Genomic DNA, 19188 nt, shown 5'->3' with positions numbered 1-19188 from the left:
TTGGATACTAAAAGTTTTCGTACTTAATAAAAACATGCATTTTAATATTTATATTTCCAAATAAGTTAGAGTAAATTAAATAATGACAGACAAGGAAAAATTTGTATCTCAGGAAGGCGTCCACGAGTTAAGATCAGACGTAAACCATTTGTCATGCTATTTGGGCACGGGGGGGGGGCAGCTTGAATCTTTACATAAAAAGCCTATTATAGCCTATAGTGTTTTTAACAGACGTGTGTGACCTCAAACACTAGGCCTAACTCTTCCAACCTGTAATCGGAAGATTCCGGATTCAAAACTCGTTTCGGACACCGAAATATTCTGTGGTTTGTCCCAGTTCGTCACGCGAATTCAAGGTCACGAAGCCTAGTTTGCGTTTGAACACGAAACGACTGTTTGTATACATATTTTTATCAACCCTAATTAATCTCTGCTACTAATAATTCATCTATTCTTCTAAAATAACGTGATTTTCTATAAATTAACGTATATACATGAATATTATAAAGCATAAAATAATCCTATATGTGATATGTTCACATTGACTGGTTGTCTGATAAGCTTCAAGGTCTCCACCTTCAGGAAGGGCTTGGCCCAATATCGTAATCTCTGCTCGAACGAGAAATGTTATTTCCCATCCGATATTCTGGTGAACACGTTATTGATAACTTTCTGTTTACTTCTGATACGTGAAGGTGGTGATGGGATTTTCTCAAGAGATGGGAGATGAACGGATTTTCCATTGAAGATCTTTTCCTTCTGTGTGACAAGCGTAGATCCTAAACTGTCCTTATCAACGACTGGTCGGTCATTGGACAGGGCAGCGTGATTATATAATTGTCTGGATTTCCGCTTGTGGTTAAACTCCATGGCTCCACTTTGAAGGGACATGTCAATTGCTGCAGATAGGAATGTCCTGGCGGCGTCACAAGCCGGGTCCAACCTCGTCGGAGTGTTCCTCGTACCAGAAGATTCTTTCCTGTTCTCATTAATATCTTCTTCAGAAATCTTACTCATTCTTTGTCGTCTGTTGTCGCCCTGAATGGAAACATCGATACGTGTTAACCGCCAAATACTGGATAATTGGGGTGATTTAATACGTCATAAAACATCATTGATTTTCTTAGGAATTGGTAGACCCAGGGTCTCAGAATTAATGTAATAATTTTGGCGAAACAAGATAAATATTTTGGCAGTGACGTAACAGAAAATATTAGTCCTCATTGTCTATTACTCTGTTTTAAGACGTACGTCCATCGTTCAAACAAGAGTCTCTCTCATATATAACCGTTTGGCGACGACTGGTTAATTGGGTTTTTATTTAAAGAAGAATTTTTGTAACAAGTTTCAACAAGACAATTAATCTAGATAATGTTATATTTTAATTCAGTAGTCTGAATTAAAATCAGTTAAAATAACTGTTAACACCGTACGGGTAGGACTCGATTTACGTCGATTCAATTTACGTCAGTTTCAATTTTACGTCTCTCATAGATCACGACTGGTATTGTAATAAAACTTAAATTTTAATAAAATTTTAATATTAAATGATAAACTACGGCCTAAAATTTAGATAATTAAACAAAAATCGGAATATAAAATGCGACGAGAAAAAATAAAAATACATTAATTGATTAATTTGTACAGTTCTACAGCCATACTATAAATTATTATCAGAAAATAGGAAAGCCAAACAGACATCTATTCTGTCGTTTTTAAAAGCAGTAAATTTTCTATTTAAACATTATACAATTTTGAATACGTAAATTTCATAAAATAAAACATTTTTCAAGTATTTTGTGTTGATTACTGAAAAACGTGAAACGGAACCTAATGTATTTACTTACATATGTTCCCATTATATTTTTGCTTCAATTTACGCCGAAAATGTCATTAACCTAACCCCGGCGTAAACCGAGTCCTACCTATATATTGACATAGACTACTCAGGAAATTTTCCACGCGTGAACATAATAAATGTGATGTGAAATTCAAGAATAGAATGAAATTACGCGAGACAATAACAAAGCGGATGTATTTAAAAAAAAAATTGCAGGAGAATCGATAAACGTCTTCTCGATTGTCGAAAGACAACTGACGGGCTGGGCGCGAGAACGTTATACATCACGTGACCTGCGTGGGCTCTTGTACAGTCACGGGGATAAAGTGTGTTTATTAATCCAGTCGAAACGTCCTGATCGCACTGCAAAGCCTATTTGTGAGAAATCAGCTGAGAAAAGTCTGTATATTCACTTAGGAATGTAAATAAGAGATTAATTTATTTTTATATTTCGGTTTTCAGATATCATATGGTAGGTTAATGAAATTTTTAATCGAATATTACATGAGTTCTTACCGTCGTCAGAAGTCATCTAAAAATATATAGAATATCCTCAACTTAGCTCACGATTTGAAATATGAAAAATCTTTTAACTTATACGTGTACATTAATTCTACAGAAATATGTAGATATTATCTAATCAGACGTGATTTTAACACCTGTGTTAATCAAACATTATATTAAAATTTTATAAGATAGTATAATTGCGTCATATTGTGAATCAAATATTAAATTAATTATTCGGTTTTGTCCGTCTAATCACAATTATATTTAAAATTTACAAATAATATAATTAAAATATCATTTTATGTTCCACATCGAATAATCGAATAATTAATTAAAATTTTAGTTCAGCATTTGTTTAAAATACTCCCACGAAGAAATTTCTTTCAAAACCAACTTTCTTTTAGCCTTAAATTTTAAAATGACCTTTACTCTAAACAGGATGTGACGTAACTCTTCATTAAAAGGCTAATGACGTAAAGCGCTGTTATTGTATTAATTTTGTGACATTTCCGGTGTAAACGAATCGCTCGGAAGGTGTTTAAAGTAATGCTTCTTCGCTTGATGAACCAACAAATTACGATTATTACTCGGTTCTGTGTGAGGCACAGACCGGCGATAAACAAGCCATTACCAAATCAATGTCTGTGTGTGTGAAAGTGGCGTGTTTCGTATTTCTTCCGCTTGGGTGCGCTGCAATCAATGGCTATAAAACAAAAGCCCTCGCTGATAAAAGAAGCGAAATAAGTAACAGAAGGTAAAACGTTCTAATAAGACTTCTGTACTCTTTATTCGGTAAATAAAAGGAGGGCATTGGGTGAGAAGAACGGGAAATTTAACAGAGAAAGAGAGACTTTTTTTCGTGAATGTTAGTTCTACGTTCGTGCGTAAGCAAATGATTTAGCTACTGAATGAAAAATGGATTTTTATTCCATAAAGGAAATAAAAATCGCTACTTACATCTCACGACGTCTTGTTTCACAGAAAGACAAAATCCTTCCATAATGGAGTGCTGAGGATTCTGTGATGGGCGAATCGTGGAACTTGCATTGTGACGTATTAATAAAGTGTGATACAGGTGACATTTATTGCAGTTATTTTCTCTACAAACAGACAACAACACGATACTACAAAGCTGTATTTATAAGCACTACACAGATGCTAATCATTCAATTGTTTCAGCTCGTTAGAAATGACAACATAACCTCAACAGTGAAACAGCAACTTTAAACTGTTCACTGCAGCTGCACGCCACGTCGGAGCTTTGCGGGTGGGGGGGGGGGAAACAGCTTTCACAGTAATGTGAGAAGACAGTTCAGGCGTTTATTTAGAACGCAGTTCGTTAAAATTCCAATTATAACGACGGGTATTCAATTAATTTGTACTGTACCAAAGACATTGTGTCTTTGTTGGTTTGGTGTTTGACAAAGTATCTACAGTTCACACATTGAAACGAAATTTATTTTGTCACTTTCAAAACGTCCATGTTCTTTCGGGGCACCAGAAAACTTGTACTAAAAAAAATAATTAATATATTTTCTAATTATCAATGTAATGAAATGTATGACTTTAGATCCAGACTCGGTATAGTCAATACTAAGCTACATAATCACGTAAAATAATGTTTAAATCACAACAAAAATTATTAGGTTATAAAAATATATTTCGTTCCTGAAATACTAAAACTTGCCAGTTCTTGTAATATCTGATAATCAAATTTATGGAAACGTCATATTTAATTTGCTACATATCTTTCAGCTCGCAATAACATTTGAAATTATACCATTCAATTAGACAAAAAGTCTGTACTCAGGTATTCGTATCTCCTTTATAAAAAGCAGAGATTACTTTTCTCGGAAAGTCATTATGAGAGGGGAATGATTAGCATCTGTGAAAGGAAAAAAGTAACAATCGCAATGCGGACACAAGTACTGTTAATGTACACAGCCATTTTTATGGTTCCAGGCGTCTCTGGAGTGCTGGGGCGTAGGTTTAGTGCTCTCAAGCAAACAATCATTGGGATAACTATACGATTGTTGCGTCATATACCCTTTTTGAAAGCAAAAAAAAAAAACTCGTGAATATATTGTTAGAATTCAGTGACGCATGCAGTATTGAATAATGTTATTCAGGACATAAGAGGTTTCAAGAAATATTTTTTTAAAAAATTATATACGTCTGTTTTGTTTTGCACATTATCAAATTGAAGCAAACCTAAATTTTTATGCTATGATTAATTTCAATAAATCTTTCATATAAATTATACTCAAGTAAACGACAAAATATACTTAAAACAATAACGTAAATTATATAAAATGGATATTTTACAATACACAGAAAGGCGGATAGAGCATGCGTCATACATGTGAAGACCAATACAAACATCGTGGGAAGTAAGTAGGCATTGAGAAATGGTTATAACCTCTATATTTCCAATGCATAGCGATTATTTAATGCTTACTTACTTCCCAACCACCCTGTAGATAATATCTTCACGGTTCGTAAATCTGCCTATCGTTATCTGATTGGCTGCACGTTCAATAACAATAAAAAATAAAATAAGTACATTATCACTGCCCAATATAAACACACTGCTGCCTAGACAACCAATTATCGCGTCATTATTCCGCGAACAAACTGGCTACAAGCAACGATCTTTTGCAAGAGTCAAGCTTGGATTATTCTATCTGCAAAATCAGCAACATTCAGGTGCAATGCTGTTCAAAACTAACAATATAAGAAACAAAGAAGCAAACTGGAGCAGTATTTTCAGTACAACCAACATTCACCCACGATAATTCTCTTCCTCTCTGAATTACGTTGCGTCCAACAGTATAGGTTATGTGTTAAAGTCTTATTGCAAATGAAAGATGATTTCAGTTTCTCTCTCTCCCTCTAATTACTGTGCAGGGAGAATCTGAAGTCAGCATCAGCCAATCACAATCGAAGATGGGACGAGATCAAAAGCAGCCCGTGGCGCCGCCATGCGGATTGTCTTAGCTGTCTTCGTGGTGGGAGCCGGATTCGAAATCCGCCTGGGACGGCGAATGGGGTACTGGGCTCTGCAAACAACGGGCCTTACGTCACTTCCTGGCGCGTGAATCAAATCAAACAAAAGACGGTGGGGGGATTACTCTCACAAATGCGCATGATCAGTTTAGGCAAATGTCTACCGGATATTTTCTCTTTGTGTCCGTCCGCCTGTATGCATGAAATAACTCCTAAAATTTATAGAAAAGCAAGTAATAAAAGTGACGCTGAGATTTACGGCCCTCAAGACGATGAAAATGAACATGGCTGCCGCCTGGGTTACAGCAGCGTCTAGTCTGGTTGACGTTTACCAACGTTTCGGTGGTCCCTGCTGCCTCCATCATCGGGATAATTAGTAACAACCTTAAAAACGATGAAAATCATGAAGAAAATCAGTCTTGAAGGCCGAACAGTGCCTGACAATAATCGATTTGTCGACCTGGTCGCCTTATCAGGGGCAGAATCGACGGGCCTGCAGAGTGTCAGCCATCGTCGGTTAAACGCGGATGGTTTCTGGCGCACGTGCCTTCCAGGTAAATGCAAGCTTGTTCACAAAGAAGAACGGAATGCTGTCGAATGTTAGAAGAGAAGTGGTGTGCCGAAACGTCGGACAATCGTCAAAATTCGACGCGCCTCGTCCCGGAAAGCCCCAAATGACACAACAAACTCCAAATCGCGAAAATCTAACGACAAGGTGGACAGAAAATATGTCAGTATTGTGTGCCCATTTATGTAAAAATTAATAATAATCGAAATATGACGAAATTGATTCGAAATATTTAAGTTCATTAGAATTAGGACCCAGTGTAAGCGTCTACGTTACGCCATGACAGGCCTAAGTACTTAGGTGCGCGCGCAGTGCGTCATTCCAGCTAACACAATACCCGTACTATATGATGTTGCAAGTGACCAACAGAGTGCAGTGTTATCAGTGCTGGCTACGTTCATTCGACTGCAGAACCAGTTCGATCTCTCTAACGCAAGCGATACCACTCTAACCAAATAAAATTATGTGAAGTCTGGTTTCTTAACCCAAAATGCAAGACTGCCTGCAGTCATTAAAATTTTTGTGTATTAAATAACTCCTTCCAACAGTCATTCTTGAAGGAACAGAAATGAGCTTCTTGATGGAATTGAGAGAAAAATGTGTAAATTCTCGTTAATATTCAGATAATATGTTATCACTTTGTTTAGTTTCCAAAATGGCCGTGGGACAAGAGCAGCGGTTTAGGGGAAAAAAAGAGTGAGATGCGAAAGAACTGAGCTAAATTATACGGATAACTCAGATTTTTATTAAAGAAAATTAAATCTCGGAGGCTAAGACGAAAAATCTCATATAAAACTACGACTTGAGAAAATAAATGCGAGGATACTAACAGCCCGTGAGGATAACAGATGGATTGAACTGGCTCAACACTGTCAAATCTCGAGCTTTGGTGTTATCGATACTGAATCTTCTTCGAGTTCTGTCAGCAAAATGTAACTAATTCGAAGGCAATCCTCCGACCACAGTGAAAACCTAACCTCACTTCTAAATCATACAATTTTACAAAAAGATCTCAGAGCCTGATGGGCGTGTACCAGTTACGATCAGCATGCAAAATGACTTGTCACCTGTGTGCCAGAGACACGCTCGTCCTCAGAGCTCGCGATGCTGCTAGCACCGCCACTGATCTGCTTCAGGTAGACCTTGTCGTCAAAGATCTTGATGTCACCGCCGCCTGGTTTGTACTTCACATTGGACAAGGAGCCAACTTTGCTCTGTGCCTTAAATTCCAACTTCTGGTTCTCGATCTGCAAAAGACAACGCCTCGAGTATTCACCAGTACGTAAGGAAGATGGCTCTGTCTTCTGGGTTGTTGCCTCGTTTATTCCGCTAGAAATTTACCAATTCGGGTTTGTCGATTTTTAAAAACCGGGGTTCTTTTTTGGATAAATTTGTAAAATTCGAAAACCGGGTTTTAACATTTTAAAAAAACCGGTTTTAGATACTATAATTATTGTGTAAAAATTAATTAATTAAAAACGTTAACATTTTGCCTTGAAATCGCCTCGGGCACAAGCATATTGTAGTAAGACTACAAAGAGCAAAGAATTTGGATTTATTATTTGATGCCCTGAAAACGATAAAACCAAGTTCAGTAGCCAGTGAGAGAGTATTTTCTATTTCAGGCAATTTTGTATCTAGAATAAGAACAAGATTCGGTAATCGTTCAGTGGATATTTTATGTTTTTTTAAATCATATTTCCTGAAGAAAAATACTAAACGAAATAAAAATTTATAATTTATATTTTGTAAGGATTTTATTTATTTTAGTTTTTTATTTGGTTTTGTATCGAGTATATTTTATTTTGTTTTATATATTTGTAGTTCCATAAATATTATGTAAACTGGAAAATTTTAAATAAGTATAAATATTTTTTACTGTTTTAATTTTTTTGTAAAAATTCGAAAACCGGTTTTTTCAAAAGTCGGTTTTTTATAAACCCTATTACCAATGTCTCACAGGGCTATGATGTATCTATCTGACGATTGAGGTAGCAAGGCCCTCTGAAACGTCGGTGAATTTCTACTATACTACACGGCGCAACAACCCAGAAGACAGCCATATTCAGACTCACCACCGTAAGAACCTAACCTCAAATCCTACTTGATGCGTAACTTCACTAAATTTGTCTCGGATGCAATAATACTGAGTAACATGGATGACAGATTTATATTTGAATAAATGTAATTACGCGGAGACACAGAAATAAATGATAAAAAAATATGTGACGTCACATCCATCAGAACCTTCATCCAATGAAGTGCAAGGAAAATTCTGGGTTTATTTATTGCAGTTCATTAATTTTCCAAGTGCTAAGCAAAAGATTTAAAGTGCCCCGTTAAAATTTACATTGTTTTAAGAAGGTTTATCTAAACATACACGTAGAAGTTTACAAATGCATGAAAGAATCGCGAAATAATAAATAAAAAAAATATTTTAGGTTATGTTTACTTTTAAATAACTTTTAAAGCGAAGAACGAGCATTTTCGATTGTTTATTTGTATTTAAAAGACGTAGAAACGAAATGCATTATACGACGAAGATACACATTTACAAACTCATGTTTATCAAAAGAATATAAATATTTGTTACGCTGTTTTACATCTAGTCAAAACATTCTATACAACACCGTCTTCTCAAGATTATTCTATTCAGGCAAAGGAAAGAATACTTTTGTGTATTTTAATGTTTAGGATCTGAGATAAATTATGTGCTATTAATTACAGTACAAGTTTTGGAGATAGAAAAATGTTTAATGCATACAGCGCGAAGACGAGAGTTAGCAAACAATGAGACGCCATAACAAGAAAGATTTCAGAGAAGAAGCAGAGATGTGTGACACACACAGACGACTAGGCGAATCACAGAAAAGTCACAGAAACATTATAATAGTCTACAAAGCTACTTAAAACTAAACTGCAAGTCAGTGTACGGTGATAATACAATGAAATACTCAAGGCAATTTATTCATAATATATATATAACTGAATAACAACAATATCGAATGTACGTACATTATAAAAGTCTTTACTTTACTAAAATTATATGAACATTTCCCAGTGAATTTGTGTAATACCACCAAAAAAAAATTAATTATCGAATGCATCACAGTTTAACGTAAATTAACTTCACGTCAGTTTGATTTAGTGTTAATTACCAACAGTTAAACATAGACATACGAAAATTGTAGTTGTATTTTAAAAAAATGTTGGCTGTAATTTAAATCCATACAATTACAAATTTGATAATGGTCTTCCAGGTTGAAACTCCGTGTGTGCCCCTTTTAGGTCGACACCAGTGTTTCGTACGAATATATTACTTCCATCTACAAAATGTTTGTTATTTACCTACAAGTCCACACGACGTTGCTACAACCATAAGCCAAAATTCGACATCCTACATTAGCTTAATGTCTATATGACGTGGCTTCTACCCAGTAGTCAAAAATATTTATTTTATTTTAGTCACAGTTAATTACCGTCAAATTAGACGGGAGGGTTGTTAAATAAAAAGTGTATAAATATATGCCTGTTGGGATGGAAGCACTCTCAGCTGATTTCAAGAAAATATTTAAACCTTGTAAGAGTGAGGAAAACCACGGCAAATTTAAAAAAAAAAAATAACTGTGAGCTAACCTCAGAATGGAAATATGCTTTCGGCGTGAATGCACCCGGAACTCAGGTAAAGAAAATACAAGATTCGACAAATAATCACAATATCTACATTTACACAAGTAATATTTGGTATACGCCCTTATATTAAAATATATTGTACCATTGGGGGCATATAATCCACGACTTGTAAGTTTAAAGTTATTTAATTATGAGTTATGACGATTTAACATTTGTTTCTATCAAATAAATTAATGCGGATTGTCGCCATCTTGGTTATGACGCCGAATGGTTTTACAAGTGTTAACCAGCGCTTTGGAGTAGCGTACCACCTCCATCTTCTGCCTGAAGATGACACACGCATTCTTCCGTTAAACACACAAGACCATAATCGACAAAACTGGTCACAACATTCATTTTCCCGCGCGTAAGTTCCGAGCTTGTTAACGTACATTCGACATTTTGGGCATAATTATAAGTCGCGTCAACACAGTGCACTATGACAAGTTAAAAAAATATATATAATTTTCGACGTTCCTTACAAGATATTGTGGTAAGCGCATTCAAAACAACATATACTTGCAGAAAAGTGTTCATACAAAATAAACAGTGCGCATGCGTCAATGTTAACACGCCATGCCATGCTACTCACCGTTCCATTTTACTTCATATTTTGTCCGCTGCAGGCGCTCTCAGCGTTGGTTTCGTGAGCAGTCTTCGCATTTCGAAACAAAATGTACACAACAATGCAGTTATTTCTGCCATTATTGTTGATGTTTAGGTAGACCAAGATCTGGGTTCGAGAGGTTTTAATTAAGACAATCTCAGAACAGGAATTCTCTGTTTATATGAGAATTATCAGCCAGTAAGACAGGAAGTTTAGTTATCGGGGTGGACCAGGGTGGATTGTGTTATGAATCATTCGGCTTTAAATGCACCACAGCTTTGCATTTTAATCGCTAACACAAGAATACATCAGAAAACAATGCAGTGCTATTACCATAACAACAATAAACACACAATTACACAAAACATTAAACAATGACTCGAAGCCACGTGTTATTTTTTTTTTTACAAATAAAATATTTTATTTTTCAAAACAAAATGTCCCGTCACAAAACTTGGGTACTATGTAAGCGACTCTCGTATTCCTCACAATCGAACTGAACACACATCAAATCTTAACTGAATTTCTCAGTTCATTTGTTAAATTGAAATCATTCCAAAGAACGTTTATACCAGCGTCTTAGAAGGAGGAAAATACCAATGAACCACCAGGTACCCATAAGAGTAAGACTTTCCGTGGACACAAAAAATTTATTACGAAAATACTCCCTACAACACGTTTCAGCCTTATCACAACGCGAAGATCTGACTCTTAAACGTGAAACAACATTAAAAAGTGAAATGTATATCTGGATACACACTCGCAAATGTTAAAATTATTAATAAAAGATCACGCAAGTTAATTTTGTTACGTATTACCCCTCCAAAACACCCCCCAAAATGCCATTTATATGATATTTTAATAATAAACAGAATCATTTACCAGTCTGAAATTATTCACGAATAGGTTAATAAATTTACCGGAACCTAATTGAGGTTAAGATATTTCTTACGAACACACGAAACATTAAAAATAAAATAAACATCTAAATAAATCCCATATTACAGTTGCATAACGCAAGCAGCCATCTTTTTATATGGCATCATCGATGTTTATTAATATCACAGATTCAAATACGCCGACCCTCAGAATCGATAACTCTCGAAAACCGCTACGATATAAGTTCTTTCACATTTAAGAGCCCACATCTCAAGACGATTTGATAAGGTTAAAACATGTAGAAGTATTTTACAAAGACATTTCTTTCAAAATATCGTCCTGTAGATGGATAGTCTTACTTTTATTAATTTATACATACAACAAGACGCTGTCTTCAAAATTAGCACGTAAAATATCTTAATTAAAATTAGGATCTAATACTGTTGAAAAATCAAAGATTACTTTCGATTAATTGTACGAAATAAGTTTACGTAGTGCGCCAAAGTAGAATGAGTAGGTAAATAGTACATTTTAATAATGAGATATCGGCTAATATTACAAAAAATACCTAATATTCAAAGAAACTCTTTGCATTTCTTTCTTTTTTTAATTTCGCTAAAAAATTACTTTAAAATATCTCGAGTTACGACTGTCGAAGAACAAGTAAAAGTAAAGTAAAGTTAGTCCCATATACGCCATGTAGGCGTTTGGGGTGAGAGGAGGTATAGCTCCTCTCTTCCTTGACCTCGGCACTAGATGGGGGTGAGTGGTCAGCATCACGCCCCGGCCGGCTTTACCCCCGGGAAAGGACCCCGGTACCCATTGGAGAGGAGGCTGGGTGGGCCCCAGAGCCGGTCTGGACGCAGAGGCTAGAGGAAAAATCCTCTGCCCTCGTCGGGGATCGAACCCCGGTCGTCCAGCCCGTAGCTAGACACTATACTGACTGAGCTATTCCGGCTCATGTCGAAGAACAAGTAGGTTGGAAAAATGTGTGTATACACGCACACAGAATAAGAAGGAAAAGTTACAGCCAGTCATAAATCGATTCACAACTAATCGATACATAACGATATCGCCAGTGACGATAAACTAATTACACACAGACTAAATAATCGATTGTCGTCCCTCGAATCTTTTTTCGTTTAGGTAACAATTTATTTTTCATTGTACACGACAAATTACTTTACAAGCGTGTAATAAGATAAATAATTTACAAAATTAAAGTACAATTTGAACACACCCTGTACAATGTAGTCCAAAAGACTCGGTGAACATGGCGAATTAGACAATATAAATTAGAATTAACAACATACGACCCATTTAGGATTTTATTTGCATGGAGACACTAATTTCTAGAACATAATTCACGGTTAAATTAGCAAAACGTGTTTTTTTTTTGGATAAAATTTTTACGACAAGAACATTTTCCGCACTAGAGAAACAGTGCTGCCAACTCCCGTAAAAATTCTCGTTATCACAAACTGACGTGGAATGTTTACGATAATATTTTCTAAGTCAAACCAGGATTAAAATCCAGTGGATTAGAAGTCACGATGTTTTAATTTAATTATTTGTGTGTCACGTAAACAGCGATGATGTGGGATGTACAGTCAGCCTGTTTTTTAAAAAAAATCTAGACCTTTATTAGACGTAACCAGCCCAAATCGCATTCTCTCTGTGCAATTCGTGGATACGACGCACGACAACAAATATCAAGTCAGCTTTGAACCAATCACGGACGAGTGTTTCGACACGAATGTCCGCGAAACATTACGTCTTCTTCATGGAAATTATTAGAGCTCATTCTCGGATTCGTCTTTTGGCTCAATAAAGCGCAGACATGACACAAATATTTATTTTTAACAACAACGAGTTGTATTTTACGCTGTAAACAAAGGAGTTTGTAGTAAGAGGTAAATATTATGTTTCACTGAGGGAAATTACATTAAAATTTCCCGCCATCCCTCTGTTGTGGCATACCCAAACACGTATCAGTGCAGAACAAATGAGTGTCGCTGTATAAACCACGTAATTTGATATTCCTGGCTGTAACGTGGCTTTCTATTCTGTGTGGGCTATCATTTCCGTTTTATCAAAATCATGACGAAATCAAGAGAGAAAAAAATACTTCGAGTTCCTTACATTCAAATAAAAATTAATAATTCCATAAAATATACAAAAAAAATACCAAAAACATTTCACTCTCTGTACAATTCTTAGTCTTTCTTCCAATTTCAAAGTTACGTAAACAGCATCTACAATCTAAAAGTGTTAGCCCATTAACTGAATCCAATTTTGAACAAAATATAAGGCGCGTTCTTATCTCTGAAATTAAAAAAAAAAATTACGACAGCACTACAAGAGGATATACATATTTAAATAAATATGGCGGGTTTTGTAACTTAAGATTCCTCTGAACCTTCTTAAATAGACCTGACTCTTCGTGAGTCTGTGTCGTGATGATGTTGGGCTCCTTCAGTCGTCAAAACCAACCTCTTAGGATTTACGTAATACTTACGTCACCAGTCGATCCTTTTTCGTCTTGAGAACTAGGCGATGTCTAAACAATCAAACAAACAGCAAACGAAAGTCAGGGACATTTCTAACCGAGGCCAGTTCACAACGACACAGCCATTTTGTTAGTCGCGTGTAACAAAGGAAAACGGTGAATAATCTTTTTCCCTCGTCCACTGGTCGTAAAGTACGTCACTCATTTCGATAATAACTACAATACGTTTTGACAATGTCTTGTGAATTGTTAAAAAACTGATAAAACGTGATAGGCCCTTTTTGACTTCGTCTATACACGTACGAATATGAATCATCACAAATTCATTATAAGATTTCCCTTATTTATCCAGCCTACACATGAATGAGCCTGTCTAGCTGGTTACCTAACCTAACCTAACCTGACCAAACCTAACCTAAACTAGCCTAATCTAACCTAACCTAACCTAACTTGACCAAACCTAACATAACCTAAACTAACCTAACCTGACCAAACCTAACCTAACCTAACCTAGCCTAACCTAACTTGACCAAACCAAACCTAGTCTAACCTAACCTAACCTAACTTGACCAAACCAAACCTAACGTAACCTAACCTAAACTATCCTAACCTAAACTAGTCTAACCAAACCTAACCTAACCTAAACTAACCTAACCTAACTTGACCAAACCTAACCTAACCTAACCTGAGATAAACTCGTCTTAAATAAACGCTACATCGATGTTCTGTGTCCTATAAACAAAGACGGAAGTTCTGATCAAATTTCACTAACGTACAGAAAAATCACTATAAATGTTCAAACCAACAACAATGGGCTACTGAAACCGTTGTGAAACTTTCTGCCTGATACTTGTCTCGAATCTGACGTCATTTAAAAGCATCACTTTAACTGAAGAACTTGGAGCAACAGTGAGCGAACTAAGACTTCATTAAAATCGATGAAAAAGTCAAACATGGTTAGACCACTTTTGTTCCCATGTATTCAGGGTGAGTGCATGCGACCGCATTGCCCTCTGCCTGAAGCTGCTAGAACCGACGAAGTGTTTACGTCATTCAAAATTCAATTACTGCCGTGTGGTTTATATTCGTCTCGATAGATGGCAGATGTCGTTGTGATCGGGCTGCAACGGAGATTACAGCACACACGTTCGTAATAACAAATATCATTACACATTAGTTTAAATTAAGTAAGTTTCTGCATTCAGATAAATGTAACTAAAAAGTGCGTTATATGTAAAGTATACAATAAAACTATACCGATGTGTTAGAAAATCATGCAATTATATGGATGCTGTCCAAGACATGCGCACTGAAGACCAAGTGGTTCTGGAGTTACCCAATCCAAAACATGGGCTCACGACGAAGATATATTTGTTGTTACAAAGTTGGTGCATTCTGTACGTAATGTACTCGGATTTCCAGGTCTTATTTTTTTTTAAAAAAAATTAGGGGCACGTCATTTTTGATAACGAGTGACGAGATATGAGTTACGTAGTGCCACATGACTAAAATGTCGAACTATATTAACCACATGAGTGCCCCACAAGAATATATTTGTTCAAATCACGTTTAATACATTTATTTCGATAAAAATTACGTATGAAATTGAAGGGATTTTGAGTTAAATGAGGAATGACTATTTACCTTTCAATTCTGTCTTCGTAACAAACACAAATCACAATCGAACGATTCGATTTATCGATATTTGAAAGCTATCCTACATTTCTGAACAATCCATTTATTTTAATTGTCTTTAAAACTAAATGTTACTAACGGGGATAATCCGAACAGTTTAGTTTTTAAAAGAATCCACATCTAGATGATGATCATTTGGTTTTCTCAATAAATCTCGTTCATACTTCGATTTCGAGAAAGGCCACGCCCTTTTAACATCTCGTAAGTCTGAGAAGACGGGAAACCAAAGGATTTTTATACACGTTCTTGGATTTATTTTTAATTTTAGCTAATTTCAGCAATAATATCCTACTTTTTCGGAAGGAAGCAGCTATTGTTAATGTTAAAAATTGTGGACTTACATTGTTTCTTAATAAATTTTTCCAAAAGTATTTTATATCGTTACGTATGAACAGGTTTCTTATAATTGTAATTAAACTTTTCATTAATAATTTCTGTAATGTTATTAAATTATTCAATTACGTTCTTTGATGACGTCAAACATTTCTTGGGCCACAAATCCTACTCATCATTATTTTTCTACTTCAAATGGACATTTTCAGACAGTGCACAGTGAAATTACGCGAACTTTAATATATGCCAAATCCAACTTATTTTTCTTACGAGAAAAACTAAAATGATTTCTTCGGGATATTTCATTACTCAAATTAATATTATTAATGACCTGATAATTATTTTTGATTCAAAATTTTATATTCACCGTCACGTAAACTATATATTTTCGCAAAATTTGAAGTTGCTAGGTCTTATCTATGATGTGACCTGTTCAATCTCATGAAATTAACTGCGATTGTAGAGGGGATTTATTAATATGGGGTTTTCATAACAACCTGACTTCTAGACCAGGATACGTTCATGGCTACTAAGCCAAGCCACTGTCCATCGACTGTACTGTCGTCAAATTTGGTATCTGCAGTACACGCCGTCATTTCTAAGAAATATCGAGCCTTTAAAGACCAGTTGAACTTTGAAGTATCAAACACTTTTGGCATATACTAATTATCCACGTTCCTCACATAGCGGATTTATTGATTTCATACGATTCTCAGAATAGAACGTAATTACTTCTTGAAAGACTCACTGTAATGGAGACGAGTTGTATTTTATTTGGGTTAAAATCTGAATTTTTAAATTTATTTAGACAAACTTCAGGTTTCCAAAGGCTAATGACGGGAATCCCACAGACTACCACCAACAGGCTCACATATAATCATAAAATTAACGTAATTCTTAAATAAATGTACTAATTGTAGATGTGGATTGGATTAATCTGGCTTCAAATACGGGCCAGTGACCAGTAATAAATTTCAAGGCTCTATACAAGGTAGAGAATACTTGAATAGCTGTGCAACTATTAGCTTCTCAAGAAGGAGTCGGTTTTACGCGATTACTCTCGTAAAAGATTGGAGAGTTGAGGAGACTTCGGTTATTACGTAAATGTTAAAATACGCCTATTTGAAAAGTAATTGCTGAGAACTTAAAATTATATTTATTTTTACAAAACACACATTTCTCCAGAGCCACCAGGTCCCACTGTTCGTATCTCGGTCACCTAGAACTACGACTGAGCACGATGCAAGTTAATTATCAACATTTCAAAAAAAACAAGGCAGGCCATGCTCTTCGGTTGTTCGCTGTCTCAAATTCAGAACCGGATCTGTACTGCAAAGTGTCCTAAGTCACACACACACTCAAAATTTAACCTCAGATTAAAAAAATAATTACGATCGAAACAACTGCTTTCGTGGTTTTGCCATTAGAGCAACTTTGCGATGTTATCACGTTAGTAACTTAAGAGACGTGTAGAATTTCCCACATTTTATTTCCAAATTTCTCTCCTGTGGAAGTTTATGACACGTTTTCAAAAAAAAAATTATAGACGATGATATTTTTTACTGGTAAATGAGTCAACTGAGCAATTTAAAAGTGGGTTTCAGAAAGAAATTTACAATTAATTGTACTCTCCAGACCAATTTCACATTTTAAATCTTGAAATTGCATGACTTTTTTTTTTAAAAAAAAAACTATTGACGAGCTTGTAATACACTTTCCTTACAAACAGCGTTCCAACTCTTTGATTCCGGTTTAAACCTATAAAATGATTACGTATTTTTTCAAGGCAGAGAAGGAATTTTATTTGCTCCTGAAATGAGTCTGACGTCAATAGAAGAGACTGAAAAGCTAAGCGAGATTACTAAAACGAAAAGTAATTTGACTTAAACTATCCCACAATAATAATAAAAAAAATAATAATAATTTAAATTGTTAAAGTACTTTAACCTTCAAATTTTATAGTTCTCTCACATAAAAAATTGTTCATTATTTGTGGTTAATTGTGATTAATGAAATGAGTTTTTGCAATAATACTTCGCTGAAGTGTTGCAATCATTTCAGTAACGAAAATAATAACAATATCAAAATATTATCATCTCGCATTAAATTAGGCATGAGTCAAAATTCACTTTACGTTGATAACTACTCTACGATTCGAACATGAAGGGTGGTTTCTCTTAGCTGCGTGGTGATGAAAGTTAAACAAATCAGAGTCTGTCAGTTTTACGATGTTTGTGCCAGTCACTTCCTCTCATAATTCTGGAGTGAGAGGGAATTGTTTAATTTTTAATTTCAAGGATTTCCGGTGTGTTTTCAGAATTTCAAGACCAAGAACACGAGATTGGCTTAGTTTTCATGGTGTTTAACTGATTCAAGTGCAAAGTGGATGGTATCGAGCCTGTTAAATTGCTACTGAGTCAAAAAAAATCCTAAAAAGATAGCGGATTAAGGATAGTCAAATTAAAATGGACGCCACCTGATCAATTTTTGCGTAACTTATGGTTTCAAATCACGAGCAGAATTATTGTCATCTAACCTCGCTTATATTGGCTTATAATGAATTGAATTATGGGACAGGAATCTGGTACATATAAAAAAAAAACTTTCCACAATCTGCAGAAAAGGCACGGAAACCCACGGTTTTGCCCTAATGGGGATTCGAATCCTGTATCTCCTGCATGTAAGGCAAGTGTATTATGTCACCGATGATCTGACTTAAAATATTTCAAGGTTTCAGAGCGTCTAGACAAAGTCGTGGGGTTTGTCATACCTTGACGTCGCCGCCTCCCGGCTGATGTTTAACGTTGTCCTTGGACCCGATCTTCGGTTTGGCTTTTTCCTTGAAATCCAACTTCACAGTCTCAATCTTCTTGTCGCCTCCCCCCGGCTTGTGGGTCGCGTTTTCCAAGGACCCGACCTTGGACTTCGCGTTCCACGCCAACTTCACCTGCTGGATCTAAAAGGGGCGTGAAGTGTTTGAGATACAACGGACGGCCTTGAAGCATCACATTACAGAAGATCACGATCTACACAAACGCTTTTCAACTTAAAGAATATTATTGTTTATAATTGTTTAATTTTAACCGTCTAATCACAATAAAATATTTTATTAAATATTAAAATATTATTACAATTAACATTTAATATTTAAAATATATTAAAATGATGCTCTTTCTATCGAAATGTTCGATTTACAATTAGAGCATCATCTTTTTCACGACATGTTTCGGTTTTCAATGAACCTTCTTCAGGTGTATAATCAATATAAATTTAAATGTAATATTCTAAATGCAATCCTTCGTCAGATGTCCATTAAATATCGAAAAGTTATCCTCTTCTAGATCAATTGTACTTTGTTATCACATTCAATGTTGTTTCGTAAATGTATGTCGCGTGATCTTGCGTGGGTGAAATGTTTGTAGTGGTTTCTTTATAATCGGCTTGTAAATTAAGTAATAATATTATAAAGACTAAATGAATATTAATAAATTAGAGATAGAAAACAAAATAATATATTGAGGAATTTTAATTTTAAAAACATACCAATATTTTAATATTTAATAAAATATTTT

At 35.3% G+C, this 19188-nt stretch overlaps 1 protein-coding gene across 4 annotated transcripts in view; it reads right to left on the bottom strand.

Moving 5' to 3' along the window:
- Window positions 1-35: 35 nt before the first annotated feature.
- tau (microtubule-associated protein tau) overlaps window positions 36-19188 on the bottom strand; it is a 34943-nt gene continuing 15790 nt past the window's right edge. Inside the window, exons 6-8 of one of the 4 annotated variants that reach the window (XM_087357273.1) lie at window positions 18387-18572; window positions 6989-7168; window positions 36-1038 (exon numbers count right to left, since the gene is read on the bottom strand). In XM_087357273.1, coding sequence (XP_087213399.1) covers window positions 628-1038; window positions 6989-7168; window positions 18387-18572 — 777 coding nt within the window. In that variant the 3' untranslated portion in view covers window positions 36-627. Of the gene's footprint in view, window positions 1039-3407; window positions 5407-6988; window positions 7169-10466; window positions 13640-18386; window positions 18573-19188 lie in introns of those variants that run through there. The other 3 variants (XM_087357275.1, XM_087357274.1, XM_087357276.1) reach the window with 3 other exon arrangements.

The sequence above is a fragment of the Zootermopsis nevadensis genome, unplaced genomic scaffold (assembly GCF_977971745.1).
Source record: "Zootermopsis nevadensis isolate Lab colony 2312 unplaced genomic scaffold, Znev_1.0 Znev_ptg000028l, whole genome shotgun sequence".
NCBI lineage: Eukaryota > Metazoa > Arthropoda > Insecta > Blattodea > Termopsidae > Zootermopsis > Zootermopsis nevadensis.
This window is presented reverse-complemented; position numbering and strand designations above follow the sequence as displayed.